Here is a 16912-nt window from a genome sequence, read left to right as displayed (position 1 = left end):
AGGGAAAGTGGAAAGCCACCATTTGACCTAGTGGTGTTCTTTATGAAGCCTAATATTCTGGCTGTAAACATAGAGAAACTACCATCACTCCTGTTATGGACAAAAGTGATTGCTTAGTGCCTTCCACTACTCCACAGGCTTCAGGAATCTTTTGGAAACTTTCAACAGCATAATGGGATACAGAGACATTTCCTGAGGAAATTCATGCACGCTGTTAATGACAGCAAATTAATTAGGGAAAGTGTGTGTCCATGTGTGAGGGGAATATTTTGCTTTCACTACCACCTCTAAAGAGTCTCATTCTCTTAGCAAGAACAGAACTGCTTGCAACCCAGCAATCTCTTTAGGTTGAAACTCTCAGCTTCAGTCTGAAAAGACCTCCTGCAGTCCCCTTCACGTCGCTACATCACAGACCCATTCAGACCCTCTCCCACACTAACAGTATTTCTGGCAAGCAGACAATCATTTCTGATCACATTTTGCTATTTTCTCAAATGCCAATTGCTTCCCCTTTTACCAGAAAAAAAAATAATAACTTTACTTGCCTGAACATCGAAGTCTGGAAGGAGACGAGTGATAGCCTGTGAGGAAATTTTAAAGCATTAATGCAGGTAACTTTTACAGATACAGAAATCTGTGCTGGGTCACATGTGCTCTAACCCACTGGTTCTGCAGCTGAAAGCTCTGTCCCATCCCTTCATTCAATGAAAGCTCTCTCTCTGAACATCAAAATTCATCCAAGAGCTTTTACCCACTAATCTTTGGAGAATATGAATGCAATAAAATACTAGATTGTAGAGAAGCTAAATAAAGCACAAAAGCTGGTGCATCTTCAGTTATTGTTAAATCACTGGAGCAGTAAAACACAACTTTTTTTCCATTGTTTATTGTAGCCATGGGACAGGCAACACCCCACCTCAGTCCTGCCTAGGATGGAAAGCCATAATTCAAGCATGTACTGAGCACTTGCAACTCAGTTAAGCAGTCATTACTGGAGTTTGGTTACATGATGCGGAAGGTGGGAAGGGTTTTACCCTAGCCAAAATTAGGCCTTGCTGTGTTTGGGAGGTTGGCTGAACACTGAGATCCATTCCAACCTGTGAGCAGCCATCATTATTACTGACAAGCTCCTATGCCTGTCAAGGATCTGCACCAGGAGTTGGGTGACATCCTCCCCACCTCCAGTGGTCTAAGAGGCTTGTCACTACAAAACAAAAAGTGTCTTAGTCACCTCTTTTTGCTAACAGTCAAGGAAAAAGTCAAACATGTATTCCCATTGGAGGGCTGAAAACAAAGGGAAGAGCAGCCAAGCCAACATTTTTTATGCTACAGAGTACAATAGAGAAGCTAAAGCTTGAAAAAATTATTCAGATAAGAAAAGCTTAGGATCCTGTCAAGTAGGTCACTCAGTCCCAGAAATCCAGGTAAATTAACAATAGAAGATGTCAGAAACAATACAGCTGCTGTCTTGGGCAATATCATCTCAGATGGTGGACCTCAAAGCATTATAGTCCAACCTATAATTATGATAGGCCTCTGTGATCTTTAGGCAGTTAGGCAGTGTTCTGTACATACTTGTGGAAGTAATTTTACACAGCCTTAGCTTTAGGCAATATGCTGGGTTTTAATCTTACTATACCATTGGTCTCATGACCTTTTAAACATGGCTAGTTTCATACACTGTTGTTTCAGTGGGGTCTAGAGTTGAAAGGAGTAAGTATATGTGGTATCTGTATAGAGAGCATATGAAATAAGGCTCATCACTGTTCATGAAGACTCAGCTGTAGAAGAAACCTAAGCACAAGAAGCCAGGATGCAGCCTCAGAAATTATCACCCCCTCAACACCAGTTCCACTGTTAATCTTAGTATGTGCTGAGTGTCCTTCAGGGCAATCTTTTCCACGTTCTCAGCATAAATTAAGTAACTTCCTTCATCTACGTTAAGAATGGCCACAGAAGAAATCAAAGTATGCATTAGTTTCCCCACATAGACAAAACTTAAGGTAACACCGTTAATAAAATAATATAGAATTCATTGTCAAGATTCCAACTTTTGATCCACATGCTACAGAAGCCAAGAAGTTAAAGTGTTATAAGATATTTTTGAACTTTGAAACAAAGACATTTCAATACCCATAGGGCTTCCACTTAGTATGTCCTTTGCTTTGTTACTACTGAACAACACTGGCATTAAAAAGGGCTCTTACTTTCTGAAAAGTTTGAGTTCTGCATTCACTGGTATCCAAACAAGCTCTGCTTTCATGCAGTGTCCTTGGCAAAGGAGGCGTGTTTAAAGTTTCTCTAGCCATTTCACTGCAGTCACAAGTGGAAATGATTTTCTGAATTGCTTACGCAAAAGAGGTAGGAAGTGAAGTAGCAGATAGAGCAGTGACCAGTTCTAGTTTAGAAAACCAGAAAACCACAACACATTTATATACATCATTGTCAAGAATTACAATCAGTCCAAAAGATAAATCTTAGTTTTGAGTCAAGAAAAAAGGTGAGAGGTTCCTTCATGTATCACAGTGAATTATTTGCCACAAACATACCGAAGAACAGTATTGCTACCACCAAAGAGTCAGACAGCCTCTGATCCCAGATGCTGTGGGCAGATTTGAAGAAAATGGGACAAAGACAAATGACAAGAAGTACAGCAAGGTTAAGCAAAAAGCTAGAATGTTTCTACACTGCAACCCCAGAGGAGAGGTTGTGGCTTTTGTGCTCCTAGCCAGCTGCAGACATGCAGCAGTTTGGCTGTAACTCATAGCTCAGTGCAGTCAGAGAAGACTCGATGGGTCACAGCCACACCTCTGGACTCGGATGTGCCCAAAGGAGAAGTAAAGGGTCTCTCTGCCTCCTTGAAAGGTTATCTGACAGCACAGAGTTTCTATCTTTACATTGATAAGTCTACATGTATAGGTGGGTGTAGATGAGATTGACCAACTGACATCATTCAAAATAGCTAAAGACACCCGGACCTGTCATTCGGGAAAAAAAATTCACCACCAGATTAGCACTAGAGAAGGATAAAACCAAAGACCAAGAGTGAGCAAATAAATAAGGCTCAGTTTTGCATTATTCAATAAAACCCCCACTCTTATTCCATCTCCAATTTCTCTTACTTGCTTCTTCCACATCATATATTAGAACTAATCTAAGAACATGTGCAGTTCCAACAGCAGACCTGAAAAAAAAAAAGACATTAGCTCTAAAAAGCTTTAAAATAATTACCTCCTCTTTCTCTACCAGAGGTTTCACCTCTGCAAGGTGAGCATCCTGGAACTCTGTTGACATGGTCAGGAGCTGGTATCTGCAAAGATGAAAAAAGATGTTTTTCTCAGCTTGCATCAAAGATTAAATACAGGAAAAAATAAAGATCCTGCTCCACCCAATCCCCCTTCCCCCCACCCCATGACCCACTGTCTCAGGTTATAGTTTAAAAGACCTTTTCAAGAAGGTTATGGATCTCTCGTAAAATGCCTCCCTGGTTTATTTATATGTGTTCCTGCACAATACAAGATTAAAGAAATATTAAAGCCGCAAGATCAAACAGAAGTTTGGCAGCTTCAAAACTAGGAATGCTGAAGGAAACAGGGCAGGGACCAGTGTAGAGATAGTAATGGAAACTGTCACTTCACAGGTGAAAGGAGGCAGAGCCCAATCTTCACAACCATTTTCTGAAATTATCTTGAATTTCGTTTTCTCCCAATGCAGGCTCCCTCTCCCAGATCTTTACCATAAGAAAACTGAGCTCAGCACTCATAGGCATCATTTCACTCAGATCAAAGTGCTCCATTCTTTGGGACAGAAACATTTGCCTTGATCTGAACAAAACAGTACCAAGTAAAACATATTCCTTTAAGCGGACACCAACAAGGTACACACAATAATGCTATTTTCAAAACTGTCAAAGTTAGGAACAAGATCACTGTATCCTGCTCTAGGAAGGACCTGGCATTGCGACACCAAGCCCACATCTGTGGGAAGCTTAAGTGGGAACACAGATACAATTGAAGCGCAGAGGAGATGACTGCCGAGGCAGACAGAGCAGCAGGCTGTGCTGCAGGTGCAGTACATGTGCCTTTGGCATTTGGACCAACAGGCATCTCAGTTCAGTGACCGTATCAGTCCAAACGGAGTTAAAAAGAAGAACATGTTTTCATTAACTTGACTTAGATAAGGTGCCAGAGTCAGAGGGCTCTTCCCTGCAAATTTCTAATGGATGACCAGAAACGGTTCTCAGAAGGGACACCAGGACTGTTATAACAACAAGGTGACAAATAGAAAAATCAAAGTATGTTTGTTACATATTTTCTGGCCCACTGGGGAAATGCAGATCGTGTAGGTTTTGGGCATCTTTGAACAAAATAACTTTATTAACTACACAACTATAAAACAAATTAATTAATTACTTTTTAAGAAAAAGTTTAGAACTGTCTCAAGTGAAACATATGAGTAACTGTACTCATGAAGCAAGCTAAAAGGCTGAAACACATTTCGGAATTATTGACTAAGCATAACTGCAAACAATTATTAACAATTTTCCTGAAGATAACCATAAAATTATAAAACAAAACTTAAATTGATTCTTTAAACCATGATTTCCCACCTCCTAACTTAAATTTGATTTAAGCCAATCAGCCCTGTCTACATAAATGACCAAGAAGGGCTGTGAAGCCCACAGGAATGTTCAGGAGCCACAAGTGGCAGCAGCAGCAGTTTTACTCTGCCTCGTGGGTTAATTTGATCTTTTCCTTGAGCAAAGATGCTCTAGTGAAAAAGTTTGCAAGACGGCTGGATGCTACAGGGAGGTATGAAGTGGCATGCACAGATTAAGAAAGTTAATGCTAAAAAAAAACATTGGTGTCCATGCACGTGCAAACAAACAGCTTCAGATTTTAGGAACGCTTCTTGCTAGCTATACAATTGGGTGGATTTTCAGTAAAGAATTAGACTGGGGATTTTAAGCTTAGAGAAACGCTTCATGAATATTTAACCCCAGCACTTGAGTCATGGGGCCAGGAACAAAACTGACCCCATTGCCAGTAATTTGTAATCCAAGTTTACAAAAAGGTACCAGAGATACTTAGAAGAGTCAAGACAAAGTTAGTTCTCCAGCAGTCGCTGATTCACCCTTTTTGTCTAGGCTTTCCAGTAATTTTTGCCCATTGTAGATTTTAATCACAAAGAACAAGCAAAAAACAAGTTTGCCAAAGTTTCAAGCAACTGCAAGTGGCATTTTAGAAAGTGTTACATATTTTCATAATTACAGCCATCTATGTAATCTGCCATTCTACACAGTGAGCAATTGTGCGTGGCAGAGGGGGAAAACAAATGCTGCTGCAATATTTGAAGGGCAAAAACATTTACAAGAGATTGCACCCAACTCAAATGGCTTTTTTTTTTGCAATTCAGCAAGTTCTGTTAAGAGAGAAATAGCACTTTAATGTCGCACCTAATTCTGCAATAGGGACTAGAAGTGCAAGAGATTTCCATGTTTTACATATTGGGGAGTAAAGTAAAAAGTCAGGTCCCCTGCAGTTTTCCAGTAAGAAGTGGCTCAGGGAACAAAGCTGCAACTAGTGTTTGTGAAAGTTGTTTACATGGGACAGTTTCAGATTTACAGGGACTCAGAGCATTGACTACAAATGACCAAAAAAACTGTGCCAAAAAGAACAAGATGGATACCTTTTATAGCCTTAAAAAACAATCCTGTTTTCATAATAGTTCAAAGTGTCTCTCTATGTTTCCAAAAGAACCAGCTCTAGGAAGTGCTGACGAGCAGATTACATGACTGCCATAAAGTCTGCTGAACAAAAGCCCAACATGTACCAAGTTCTCACTTTTGGAAAGATACCAGATCTTGGAGCCACATAATGTTTTCAGATCAGGCATTTCCAAGCTCTGGGGTTTCCTTCTCTGCATCAAGAATACCCGAAACATTTCTACCAAGAAACAACCTTGTGATAAGGCAGCACAACAACATTCTATTTTGTCACGAGAGCTGGCAAGCAAAACCCTGCTATCTGACAGCACTGTAAAAAAAAACCATCTTATTTTCCAAAAAGAAAGATGCTGGGAAAGTAGTTTTGTACCACCCATATTCAGCACAAATTTTATAATTTCTAAATAGGTGCTTTGTGCTCCCCTCTCCATTATGTGACAGGGTAGCTTGAAGCTAATGTAACTGCCTAACTCCTTTAAATAGATAACCATACAAGCATTCCTTTATACACATTTCAAAGCACTTGCCTCACAGAAGTCTTCAAAAGACAAAGTTCATTTATATCTCCAAGCAGTAGTGTAAAGTTGCCAACTTGGAGAAAAACAACTTTTTTTCACTGCACTTGGCCAATTCAGCCTGCTAAGAGTTCCCAACTTCTCTCTGGGACAAGCTGCCTCCAGCAGTAATAACTACTGCTCAGAGGATTAATTTTTAAACCAATCATACTTTTAACTAAGAAAAAGTTTAAGGCATCTTTGCAGCTGGCAAAGTGCATTAAAACTGATCAAATATCTACCTTTGCCAAATAGTAAGAAAGGCATCAAACCAGTTTCTAGGAATTCAGGGGATGTGGGGAAGGGTGAAGTCATCTGTGCAATACTGTGTTCACTAATTCAAAGAGGCTTTTCTTTACTTATTCCAGCCCAAACACACTGCTCCAAAACCACCAGAACAAGTGTCACAACCAAGGTTGGTAGCTCAGGAATTATTTTACTGAGCCTGATTATTTTGCTCTTAAAGGTTCAGCATATTATATCCCCTCTCCCTCTGAATCATTGCTGGAGGGACAGTCATCGCTGGAGCCTTGTTTTGGTAGCAGGGTGTACAGGATGGATTTGCACAACAGGGATCCCAACAAAGGAGCTAAGACAACACAATTCAGGCCATCCATCCTCAGATACCAGCAATGTTGCAACCATAAGTACCAAACATTAGGTAATCCTAATATACCTGACTGAACTCATTGCAAGCACAGTCGCAAAACAAGTTCAAAGATCCCTCATTTCAAATTTTTTTCTTATTAAGACACACATATGGTTGTCCAAATTTGTGCCACAGGGTGCATCAAAGTGTGATGGTCTCGTGTCCATGAAGGTCTGGGGGAACTGCTACCAGCACTACAGGATTTACCTCTGCCTTCATACACAACAGTTTTTTATTTGCATGTTGTAATGGAAAACAAAGAACAAAAGTCTCCTGCCTGAGCATTTCATAAAGAAGGCCAATTTCCTCAGAACAGCTTGTTTAAACACTGGTAGCAGAGATGATTCTCCTTTTGAGTACTGATGTCCAGAAGGGTAACCTCACCAGAAGAACCTGACGGCATTTACATCTTTGCAGACTGAGCAAGCAGGAGGGACAGAAATCACTTTACACGTGGGATTAAATACTCATGAGCACCTAATGGCAGAGGGAGAAGGCCATGGGCACTGTGGGTCACAGCTAAACAACAGTGTTCTCTTTGGAGAGAGAGTGACCACATGAGACTTGGGCTCCAGGGCCCCATGTGGGAGGTGTTGCCAAGCCAGCCACATCACTCTGCCCTTTATCCCTTGGAAGCCACAAGCATCTTCAGAGTTCAGGCACCAAAGCAGGTAGGAAGGACAAGGATGGCAATTTGAGCCTTTGTGCATCTGCAGCAGCTCAAATAACTGTTAAAGCAGCAGGGATGTAGCAAGGATGGAGAGCACCAAGATGTCTCCAGAGCTCTGCAGAAGTTAATTAGCAAAGATCTCCATCAGTTTCAGGTCAGAAAAATAACAAAACAGCTCAGGCCTCTGACAATGAAGCAAGGAAAGTTACTGTGACACTCAAACATCATTTAAGACTTACATACTATCAATTAGACTTTTTCCAGTCATTAACAGCAAAGTCTGTAAACTATTTTGACTGGCCCTAAAATAAAAAATGGTTATTGTGAACTGGAAAGCAGCTTGACAAAAACATGTCTCCACTAAACAGAGACAAATAGACACCAATTAATAGCACTCATGTATGGTTATGGTCCACAGTACATGCTCTCATTAAGTGCAGTTTCCGTTTCAGATATTTTATAATGAACTTGACAAATCTAATCTTATTTGTGATTCATTTTAGAATTATGCATTTTGAAGGCATCCAAAACAGTTCATGCATAAGCATCTGCCCACACTATTCCGTGTTTAAGCTACTCTGCTACAGGCACTGGTATCACGAGGTCCTTTGTGTACCAAGTTACTGATTTTTCTGACATAGTTCCACACAAATCACAAAAGATATTTTATAGCAGTTCCTCTTTTAAAAAAAAAGCAGATGACTTTTGAAATTTAAGTAGCATCTGACTAAACATTTTGAGCAGCAAGTGTCAAAAGTTGAAGATACTCAGCCACTTGGGACTCCCTGGGTTTCCTTAGCCTCTGGTTAGACATGATTATCTCAATTTGCAACTACAAGTTAATAACCTGACACAAAGGAAGTTTGGAAACTTAACACTTAAATAACCTAAAGTTAAAAATCAGAAAAGGTCAGGAACCAGAGCATTAAAGTAAAAAGTATCAGTGAACTGAAACAACTACACTGCCTGGTAGCCTCTGGCTCACAGATGTCCTGTTAACTGCCATCACCCAGCCCTTTTCAAGCACAGCATACTGCCAATATTCAATTTAATATTTTTGTTTGTTTCTAACCAATTTGCTTTTATTTCCTTTCAGTCCCCTTTGTGAGCTACTCCACCAGCATTCTTTAGTGAAAGCTCTAGCTGAAAATAACAGCTGGATCCAGGAAAAAAAAAAAAAGTGGGGTTTTAAGAACATAATGTAGTGTAAGAGTGATTTTCAAAGCCAAAAAACAAGAAGGGCTTAAAGTTTTAGCCATTTTTAAGTTTAGACTTATGCTATGTGCTAATCAATCTGATTAGGAGACTGAAATGTTTTAGCCAAGGACAAGCCCTGTGCCAAGTAACAGCCGGGTGAAGCCACAGGGAGGTGACTGCGAGGCCAGAGCCAGAAGCCAATTCCACCAGGCTCCCACAAGCAACATGCAGGTCTGCAGCATCTCCCAGTGCTATGCATGCCTACAGCATCGGCATACCCGTGCAGTTAGAAAGACAAGATCTCCAGGCTCATCTACATCTCCTTTTCTGTCTGTTTCACATGCGTGACTGACACTGGTGCCTGTAAAGGCACAGAGCTGCTCAGATGCAATCGCTTTGGGATCACGCACTGCTTTTAAACAGTCAGTTCCTCAGACCCGGGACTAGTTACTCTTCACACGTATGATACTCACTGGCAGCTGCGCATTGATAGTAACATCAAAACAAAGTGAGTTGGAAGCAACCCTTCTGTCTACTCCACAGATGTTGAGCAAGAAAACTGTTGCAACGCAGCTTGCACAATCCTCTCGCTGTGGGATGCAACGAAGAATGTTCCTTGGAAAGCTCAGGATCCTCTCATGCTTCATGAGAGTAGAAACTGGCTGTGTGTGGGTTGGTGTGCTAGCCAAAGGGCATGCCTCCTGTCCCTATCTCCCCTATCCTGGACACCACTGTTGTGTGTTCCCCCTGCCCCGGTATAATGAGCAGCTCTTATTCCTAGCTGTCAGGGAAATGGAGAGCTTGCAATGTTTTAGGGCTTTTTTCCTGTTGCAGCAATTCCAAATACTACCAACACTGTAGTATCATAAATCCATAAGGGCCAGACTACAAGCCCTAATGAAGTTCTCTGAAATTCAGTTTTCTTTAGCATTGGCACCTGAAACTGCTTCTGGTTGTACCTCTGTGAAAAGCAGTTATCTCCAATAATGTGAAGTCTCTTTTAAGAGATTGAAAATACTAGTGACTCCTGGGACACTCTGGCTATGAAGAGTGCTGTCATCCTAATCTCCCTCCTCAAGCAGCCATCACTCACTGCTGATGTGGCTGCAAACAGTCTGCACAGCTTGACAGCGCAGGGTGGAGGCAGGGGAACCCAGGGCTTTTGTAAGAAATCCTACATCTGAGTGGCAGCCTAAGTTTATTTGGCAACACATTATGCCCATTTGTATTGATGACAATATTGTCCTTAAGCATTAAAGGACTCCAGGCTGGTGGTGGCAGCACTGCAGGGTGGAAGGAGTGAAGAGCTATCAGCTGCCTACCCAGGATTCCTTTTCTTACCCCACCAAGCCAGCCTGTCTCTTTCCACTGCCCCAGCATCCTCCCAGCATCCTTCTCTGCATCCATTCCTCTCCTTCACCTGACTGCAAACATAAAAGTCCTAAGTAAAGATTAAAGGCAATGCATTGGTAGAGAACCTGACACCTGCCTTGCACCTGGGTGTTAGGCTGGGCTTTGACAGCAGATGAAATAACAAATGCTGCAAAGATGCACTAGACATTTCATAACATGGAAGAGGCGGCTTCTGCCACAAAGATTGCAGTCTAAATAGACAAGAAACAAGCTATTGTTCCTGCAGCTCACCAGTGTCAGGCCATGCTCCCCACCCCCTCCTATTCTCAATCTGCCATGCTTTAATAGTTCATAGCTTCTGCCCAGCTGCAACTGCTTCAAAAAGTGGGTGGTTCTGTGCAAGTTAGAGGCAAAAACATACTGAGATTATTCCAGAAGGGACAGGCTTATGGTACACTGAGATGAGGAATGTTATCTGGCTCTCTAGGTTGTACCCTTGAAAGTATATAGTGGTTTCTTTTCATATGTTTTGCATTTTCATGTTGATGTTGTAAAGATGAGTACTTAAATTACAAAACATCACAGCTAAGGTTGATGATGTATATTAAATTCATTACATCATATTATATGGGTTAGAGCTTCTGAGTACATACACAACTTGTTCTACCAACTATTAAAATTTCTTGCTCATTGCTGAGTTTGAGTTCTCTCTATAATCTCTGCCAAAACGTCTGGGCTGAAGTTTTCCGTGTCTCAGGGTCTTTGGTTGGTTTCGACAAGAAAAGTATAATTTATGGATATTATTTTATTCCTACGAGCTCCCAGTCCCCTTTTCTAGAATGAACTTCAGCATTCTAGATCTTAATCTGGACTCAAACTTTGTACGAATGGACATTGTGTTAAGGACACATCTTCCATTCTTCTGAAGAAAGTCCCATTATAATGTTATCCACATTTAAGCATTTGCGCATGCTGAACTACTCAGGACTAGATTTGGGTAACAGTCTTCCATTGCCTGCAAACCTCAGAAAGATGTACTATGATCTTCCTAAGGGCTGAACACACTCCTGCCTGTATCAACAGGCAGCAGATGGGACTGGTGAGGGAGTGTCTAAATCAGCACCATCCAGTGCCAGAACGTTCCTTGTTTCTCAAAATAAGGCCTTTCAAAATCCTTCAAAGTGGGCAAAAAGCAATTTTTCATCCTCAGCTGACATTTTTCAGAATCTTACCCCTCACTGCTCCAGGTTAGCATCTATTGTATAAGGCAGAGAACTTACAGGTACCACTTTTCAGGTTCTGTTTACAAGAGGGGAATAGAGGTATGCACGCTCAAGTTTGTATACAAGATTGGGATTTTATACACAACTTTATAAAATTCAGTATGTTTCACATGGGAAAAATATGCGATGCTCTTAAATGATTCATCTAGGAAAAGTAATATTATTTTGAATTTGCCATAATATAAATGGTCACCATAAAACTGCAGCATTTCTACTTCACAGACCAGTCACATAACCCAGTATGTTGCAACTTTGTCAAAGAAAACAAATGCATCTTAAAATTTGAGGGATATGTTCCATACAGTACATAAAAAATATGTTTAGAACACCTGAAAATTATAGCAGTAGGAAAATTACATCATTAGTTTGACAAGGTACACATGAGCTTCCTGAAAGAAGCAACCCAAAAACCCCACAGCAAGAGCAATTTTTTCCTTCCTCTAACAGTGCATTTCCTGCCTGGATGTCTGATTACGGTGTTCACAAATAAAGGTTTTAAATTTTAAACCTTTAGAAGTTGCATTCTACTTTGCTGTTTACTTTCCATCGTACCTTATGTCTATCAATAAACACACACACATATAATACATTGGCACTCTTGTTTTGAACACCAGTGCCTCCACCTACAGAGTTTTCATCAGGGGCAGTGCAGATTAAGAACCTTATCACTTAGTTTTAGCTTCCAAAAAAAAAAAAAGAGCTTCTTAAAGAAGTCAAGTTGTAGTAGTGGTGAAATGGCAAGGACAGGAAAAAACCCACAAAACAAAGGATAGTTGAAAGCACGTGAAAATATTTGTTTTACAGTCGGTTAGGTTTTCCTGCTGCACTAGGTTCTAAGGTTTGCACTTTCCATTAATTTTGACATCATCCATACAGTACTAGCAGACTGAGCTTACACATCCATGGTAGAAAATAAGCTAAAAAAGCTATACTTTTGAAGCTATACTTAGTTCAGACAGGAAGCAGCCAGTTAAAGGCTTGGAAAAGTAGTGAATACCCAGTTTTAAAAACAGGGCTTGAAAAGGAAGATCTGCATTGACCAACTTCCAGCTACCAAGAGAAAAAAACCTGACTGGCAGATGAAAAAGATATATTAAAATTGTGACAATTAACTGAAAGGAAGTAGCACAAACCCCAAAGAAACATAGGAAACGTGATCAGTCACACAAAATGAGCAGTAAAATTGACATACATCCTGCTTTGTACAAACAGATACAGCTGTGGAAAATTTCATCAGCATGGGCTGTCCAGCTGTGCATCAGCAAACACATTGCTGAGCACCTCTGCACAGAGAGCACCCCACTTAAGCCACTGGGCATTATCCAAAAACAGCACACTCATGCCAGTTGGGAAACAAATCAGGCCTGATTCTGCAGCAGCCCTTAGCTAAAAGTAAAATTAAACTCATCTTCCTCACATCCAACAGAAGAGATTACAAATTCAAATCTGAAATTTAGATAATTTGCCGACTTTTTTTCTCTTTACTCCACACTTGCTGTGCTGGATTAAATGGCAAATAATGGTACTGATTCTCATGGACACTCAGTACTGAGTTTAATTATGTCATAATAACACTTTAATGATATATTATCGCTTATTCAGGAGAAGCTATGAATGGTTCCTTACTGCTGCTCCAGCTCTGCAGACAAAGGGAATTAACAATAGGGATTACCTCCCCCTGACTTGCCCTGCTGAAGTCACCCAGGGCTCTGGAAGTGACACAGATAGGAAAAAAAACCACCACCATTTGATAGAAACACCAAGTTCAATAGCCATTACATTCATAGCCATTGATTTCCAAGAGACCTAACCCAGATTTTAGTCATCCATAGCAACACACACCATCAAACCTGAAAATGGGATTGCCTTACTCTCAGCCTTTTAAACAGCTTCATTTCCTGTGTATTTCCTGTGACTTTGAAGTGCTAGCTAGTAATTTACTTAAGTTTTGGGACAGAGCTTTTGACAGATGGCAGAGGGCAACCATGGCTTGCTCAACCTGCTGACAGCTGGAGATTCACCCCACACACAACAGCCCAGGAAAGTTCTTCACCAAGAAGGCTGCAGGGTCAGCACTACCATACAGTAGGTAAACCTACAAATTTACACCTAGAAGCTGAAGCTAAAGGGGAGTCTACAGACAATACCACTTATTTAACAAAACAGCGACAGGACAAAGTGGCCTCTTCTGTACTTCTGCCTGAGATTTCCAGGTGCTGTGACACAACATGAAAGTTAGGTGCAAGCAAACTGTCAGCTGAATGTAATACTTTGTCACAAGAACCAGCATTTCATCCCTATTAATATCAAGCAGTTGCATCTCCTGTTTTTTGGAAGGTTTTCTTTTCAACTGGTCAAACCAGAGCAACCAGAGAAAGTCACTCTTGCTGCAAACTGCTGGGACTGAACTGATTCAGGACATTGGTTTCCCAGGCTGTACTCTTACCTGACAGTAAATGGGATTTTGCTGCCTTAAACTTCCAGCTACATGTATGATGTAAACACTGCTGATCCACCACAATTAGAATTTGCATTATTTTTGAGAATTTCAGTTTCCAGTTGTCTTCATTTGGAGGAGCTTCAGACTAGTTTCACCCCCTCTGTATCTTTTCTTTCATTCTGTCTATTTTGAGACAGTAAAAGCAGGAAATGTCTCATTACATATATGCTCCACGTTTCGTGCAACATATTCTCAGGCTCTAATAAGGTTAAGTGAAAAAATAATATTTTCTATGGGAAGTTAGAAGTTTGCCAAAATCCCTTAAGCTGGTCATGAGAAGATGTATGTTGCATTTCAGTCAAACACATTAATCACTTCGGTTTAAAAATCCGAATCAGATTTTTTCTCACAGCCATTCACTGCTAATTCCACCTGAACTACAAGAGCAAATTACTCAACTGCCTTATATTTTTAAGGACAAGGCTCCCATGCCAAAGTATTTCCCAAGATGTATTGTAATCTCCCCATGTAACTGCCATAGTGCAAAAACGAATATTCAAAGAGCAGAGTATCTCTCACTGGAATAAAAAAAAAAAATGGGGAATCCTGCTGTTTTTACTGAGCATTCATAGAATCTACCCAGATGATCTGTCACAGTTTTAGCATTCCATCTTATTTTAGCAAGAACAAAAAAGCCATTGTACAGGGCAGAAATGGAAAAACTTAAAGTCCGTCTTGTGGTGTTGCAGATGCTGGTCCCCAAACACAGGCAGGCACATGGGGCAGACCTCCCTCAGCAGTGGGTGACACTTCTTTGGCTCTTCACAAATTCTGCGGACACCTGATGCTTTGACCTGAGGTAAAGTGGCCAATGAGTGTAGGGAATCAGCACACAAACCCTTCTTAAGGTAAAAAATGAAAACTCCATCTTGTCAAGACCTTCTAGACCCTTCTGTCCCAGCCTGGTTCAAGGCCAGCCACTTTGCAGAGTGCCCATTCTCAGGGGGGTGAGTTCATCTCAGTTCACTGTAGAAATTTGGGTTCAAAATTCTCAAAGTTGAAATCCAGCCCATTCAGGTATCTGCAGAACTGCAGTGCAAGGAACTCAGATTCAGAAGTTGCAGTCTCCAGTTCCCCAAAACTGTTACGTCACAGCATCTGTTTAGTTTATACTGAGAAATAGCAGGTACTGTAGACACCCTAAGTAGTCTCTCATTACTACCTTAAAACCTGTTTTCACTGCATCTGTGTTTTCTATGTCAAAACACACACCAGTTCCGCCTGAACACATTCGTGTGTTATTCTTCAAGGACACAGAACTCATTAGTACTGTGGGAACTGTACAAACCTTTAAGGAACATTTTATTTTTGCTGTACCTACTCTTGAGTTTTACCATTTCATCCACAGTCATTAAATTCTTGCTGTACACAGGACATTGTACAGCATTAGCTGCCTGCTGTTTACTCAAGTACTTGTGATAAAAGCAGTCATTCTATGTCAAACTACATTAGACTCTGGTTAAAAGAGCACAACATTTAAACAAAACATGTTGCCAAAGCCAAGATCAAAGTGCACCAGCTTAATGCCGCTGGCTGAAGTTTTGATGTAAGTTATGCCTGCAATAGTCAAGACTAAAAAACAGCAAGGCAGGCTTGTCACACGTTTACCTGAAGCATTCGATAGCTCCTGTTTACAGGCTAATTCCATTGCTTGTCCTCAACTGTGGGTTTTTCAGCAGCCATGTATCTTTGACACTTTAAGACACACACAAAAAAGTTGACAAAAAGACAGAGGAAGTCAAAACAGTGCAACACCTTGCGGAGAACCTGGACAGAAAGTGTCAGGTTGCCTTTGACCTCTTCCATGCCACTACAACTGCATATTCTAGGTACAAAATACAGTTCCTAATTAAAAAGACAACTGAGGAGAAAAATGTCCAAATAACATAGTTGGCAAGTACTTCTACCTGAAGGCTAAAGGTAGTTTTAATCTGAGGATCGGGTGCAAAATTGGGCACTGTGGTCTGTTATAAAGCAGTGGGTAAACCAGTGAGCAATGCCAGTTTGCAAGCGTTTCATAGGAAAAACATAAAACAATGGAAAGCATTAACCAAAACATCCTCCCCAGCAGAAGTGAAATCACTGATTTCATCAGACCCAGTACACGGCTGTGCCTGCGCTGACGATATCACCGTGCCGTGCTCTGATCCTGAGCAGCCCCTAGGAAGCACAGACGGCAAACTGCCCCTGTCCTCACGTACAAAGACCCCAGTGAAACAACTGCCTAGTAAAAGCTGGGCACCGGTCAAGCCCGTCCTCTGCCCCAAACCCAAGGCAGAGCTGCAAGTGCAGAGAGACACACAAGCAACAAGCGCCAGGAGTCAACTTCCGTAGGAAAAGTATTCGCCTGAGTTTCACAGCCCTTTTCCAGCGCAGCCGGGGAGCCCCGGGCCGCGGCAGCAGCACCCAGCAGCTGCCCCCACCCCGAGAAGGGCCGGGGTGCGGCTCGGGGCGCCCCAGCCGCTGCTCCCTCCCGCCAGCGCGCAGCCACCGCCCCGCGAAGAGCCACCCGCGGGCGAAGCCCTGCTTGGAAAGGGGCGGGAGGGCTGGGGAAGGAAGACGAGATTTCTTGATAAGAAAAAGGACGGCGGTGCAGCGATGCGCCCTGGAAAGGGGCTGCGAGGTCCGCGGGGACAGGTGCATAAGTGGCTGGGGGGGGAGGGAGGGAGGCGGACAGAGGGCAGGACCCCCGCCCCTCCTTACCTGCCGCGGTCCCGCTCTCCGCCCGCCGCCGCCGCGCTCCGAGCACCGCCCGCGCCGCGGCCGCGGGGCGGATTTATAGCCCGCGCCCCGCCCCGCCCCGCCCCGCCCCGCCCCGCCCCGCGGCCCCGCCCCGCGGCCCCGCCCACCCCCGCGGCTCCCCACGGCCCCCGCGCAGCTTCGCGGAGGGACCCACGCTGGGTGTCCGGGCTGCCGCAGGGGCGCTGTGTATCAGCTGGGGGGGGGGGGGGGGGGAGCCGCGGCGGCACACCCGCAAAGTC

General features: G+C 42.4%; 1 protein-coding gene across 3 annotated transcripts in view; it reads right to left on the bottom strand.

The window, feature by feature from the left end:
- Positions 1–16672, bottom strand: part of NDRG1 (N-myc downstream regulated 1) — a 39675-nt gene extending 23003 nt beyond the window's left edge. Inside the window, exons 1-3 of one of the 3 annotated variants that reach the window (XM_042786085.1) lie at positions 16635–16672; positions 3232–3310; positions 546–581 (exon numbers count right to left, since the gene is read on the bottom strand). In XM_042786085.1, the coding sequence (XP_042642019.1) occupies positions 546–581; positions 3232–3294 (99 nt within the window). In that variant the 5' untranslated portion in view covers positions 3295–3310; positions 16635–16672. Of the gene's footprint in view, positions 1–545; positions 582–3231; positions 3311–13877; positions 13899–15539; positions 15562–16634 lie in introns of those variants that run through there. The other 2 variants (XM_009973511.3, XM_033011786.2) reach the window with 2 other exon arrangements.
- Between the last annotated feature and the right edge of the window lie 240 nt (positions 16673–16912).

This window comes from Tyto alba, unplaced genomic scaffold (assembly GCF_018691265.1).
Source record: "Tyto alba isolate M040663 unplaced genomic scaffold, T.alba_DEE_v4.0 Super-Scaffold_9, whole genome shotgun sequence".
NCBI classification, from domain to species: Eukaryota; Metazoa; Chordata; class Aves; order Strigiformes; family Tytonidae; genus Tyto; species Tyto alba.
This window is presented reverse-complemented; position numbering and strand designations above follow the sequence as displayed.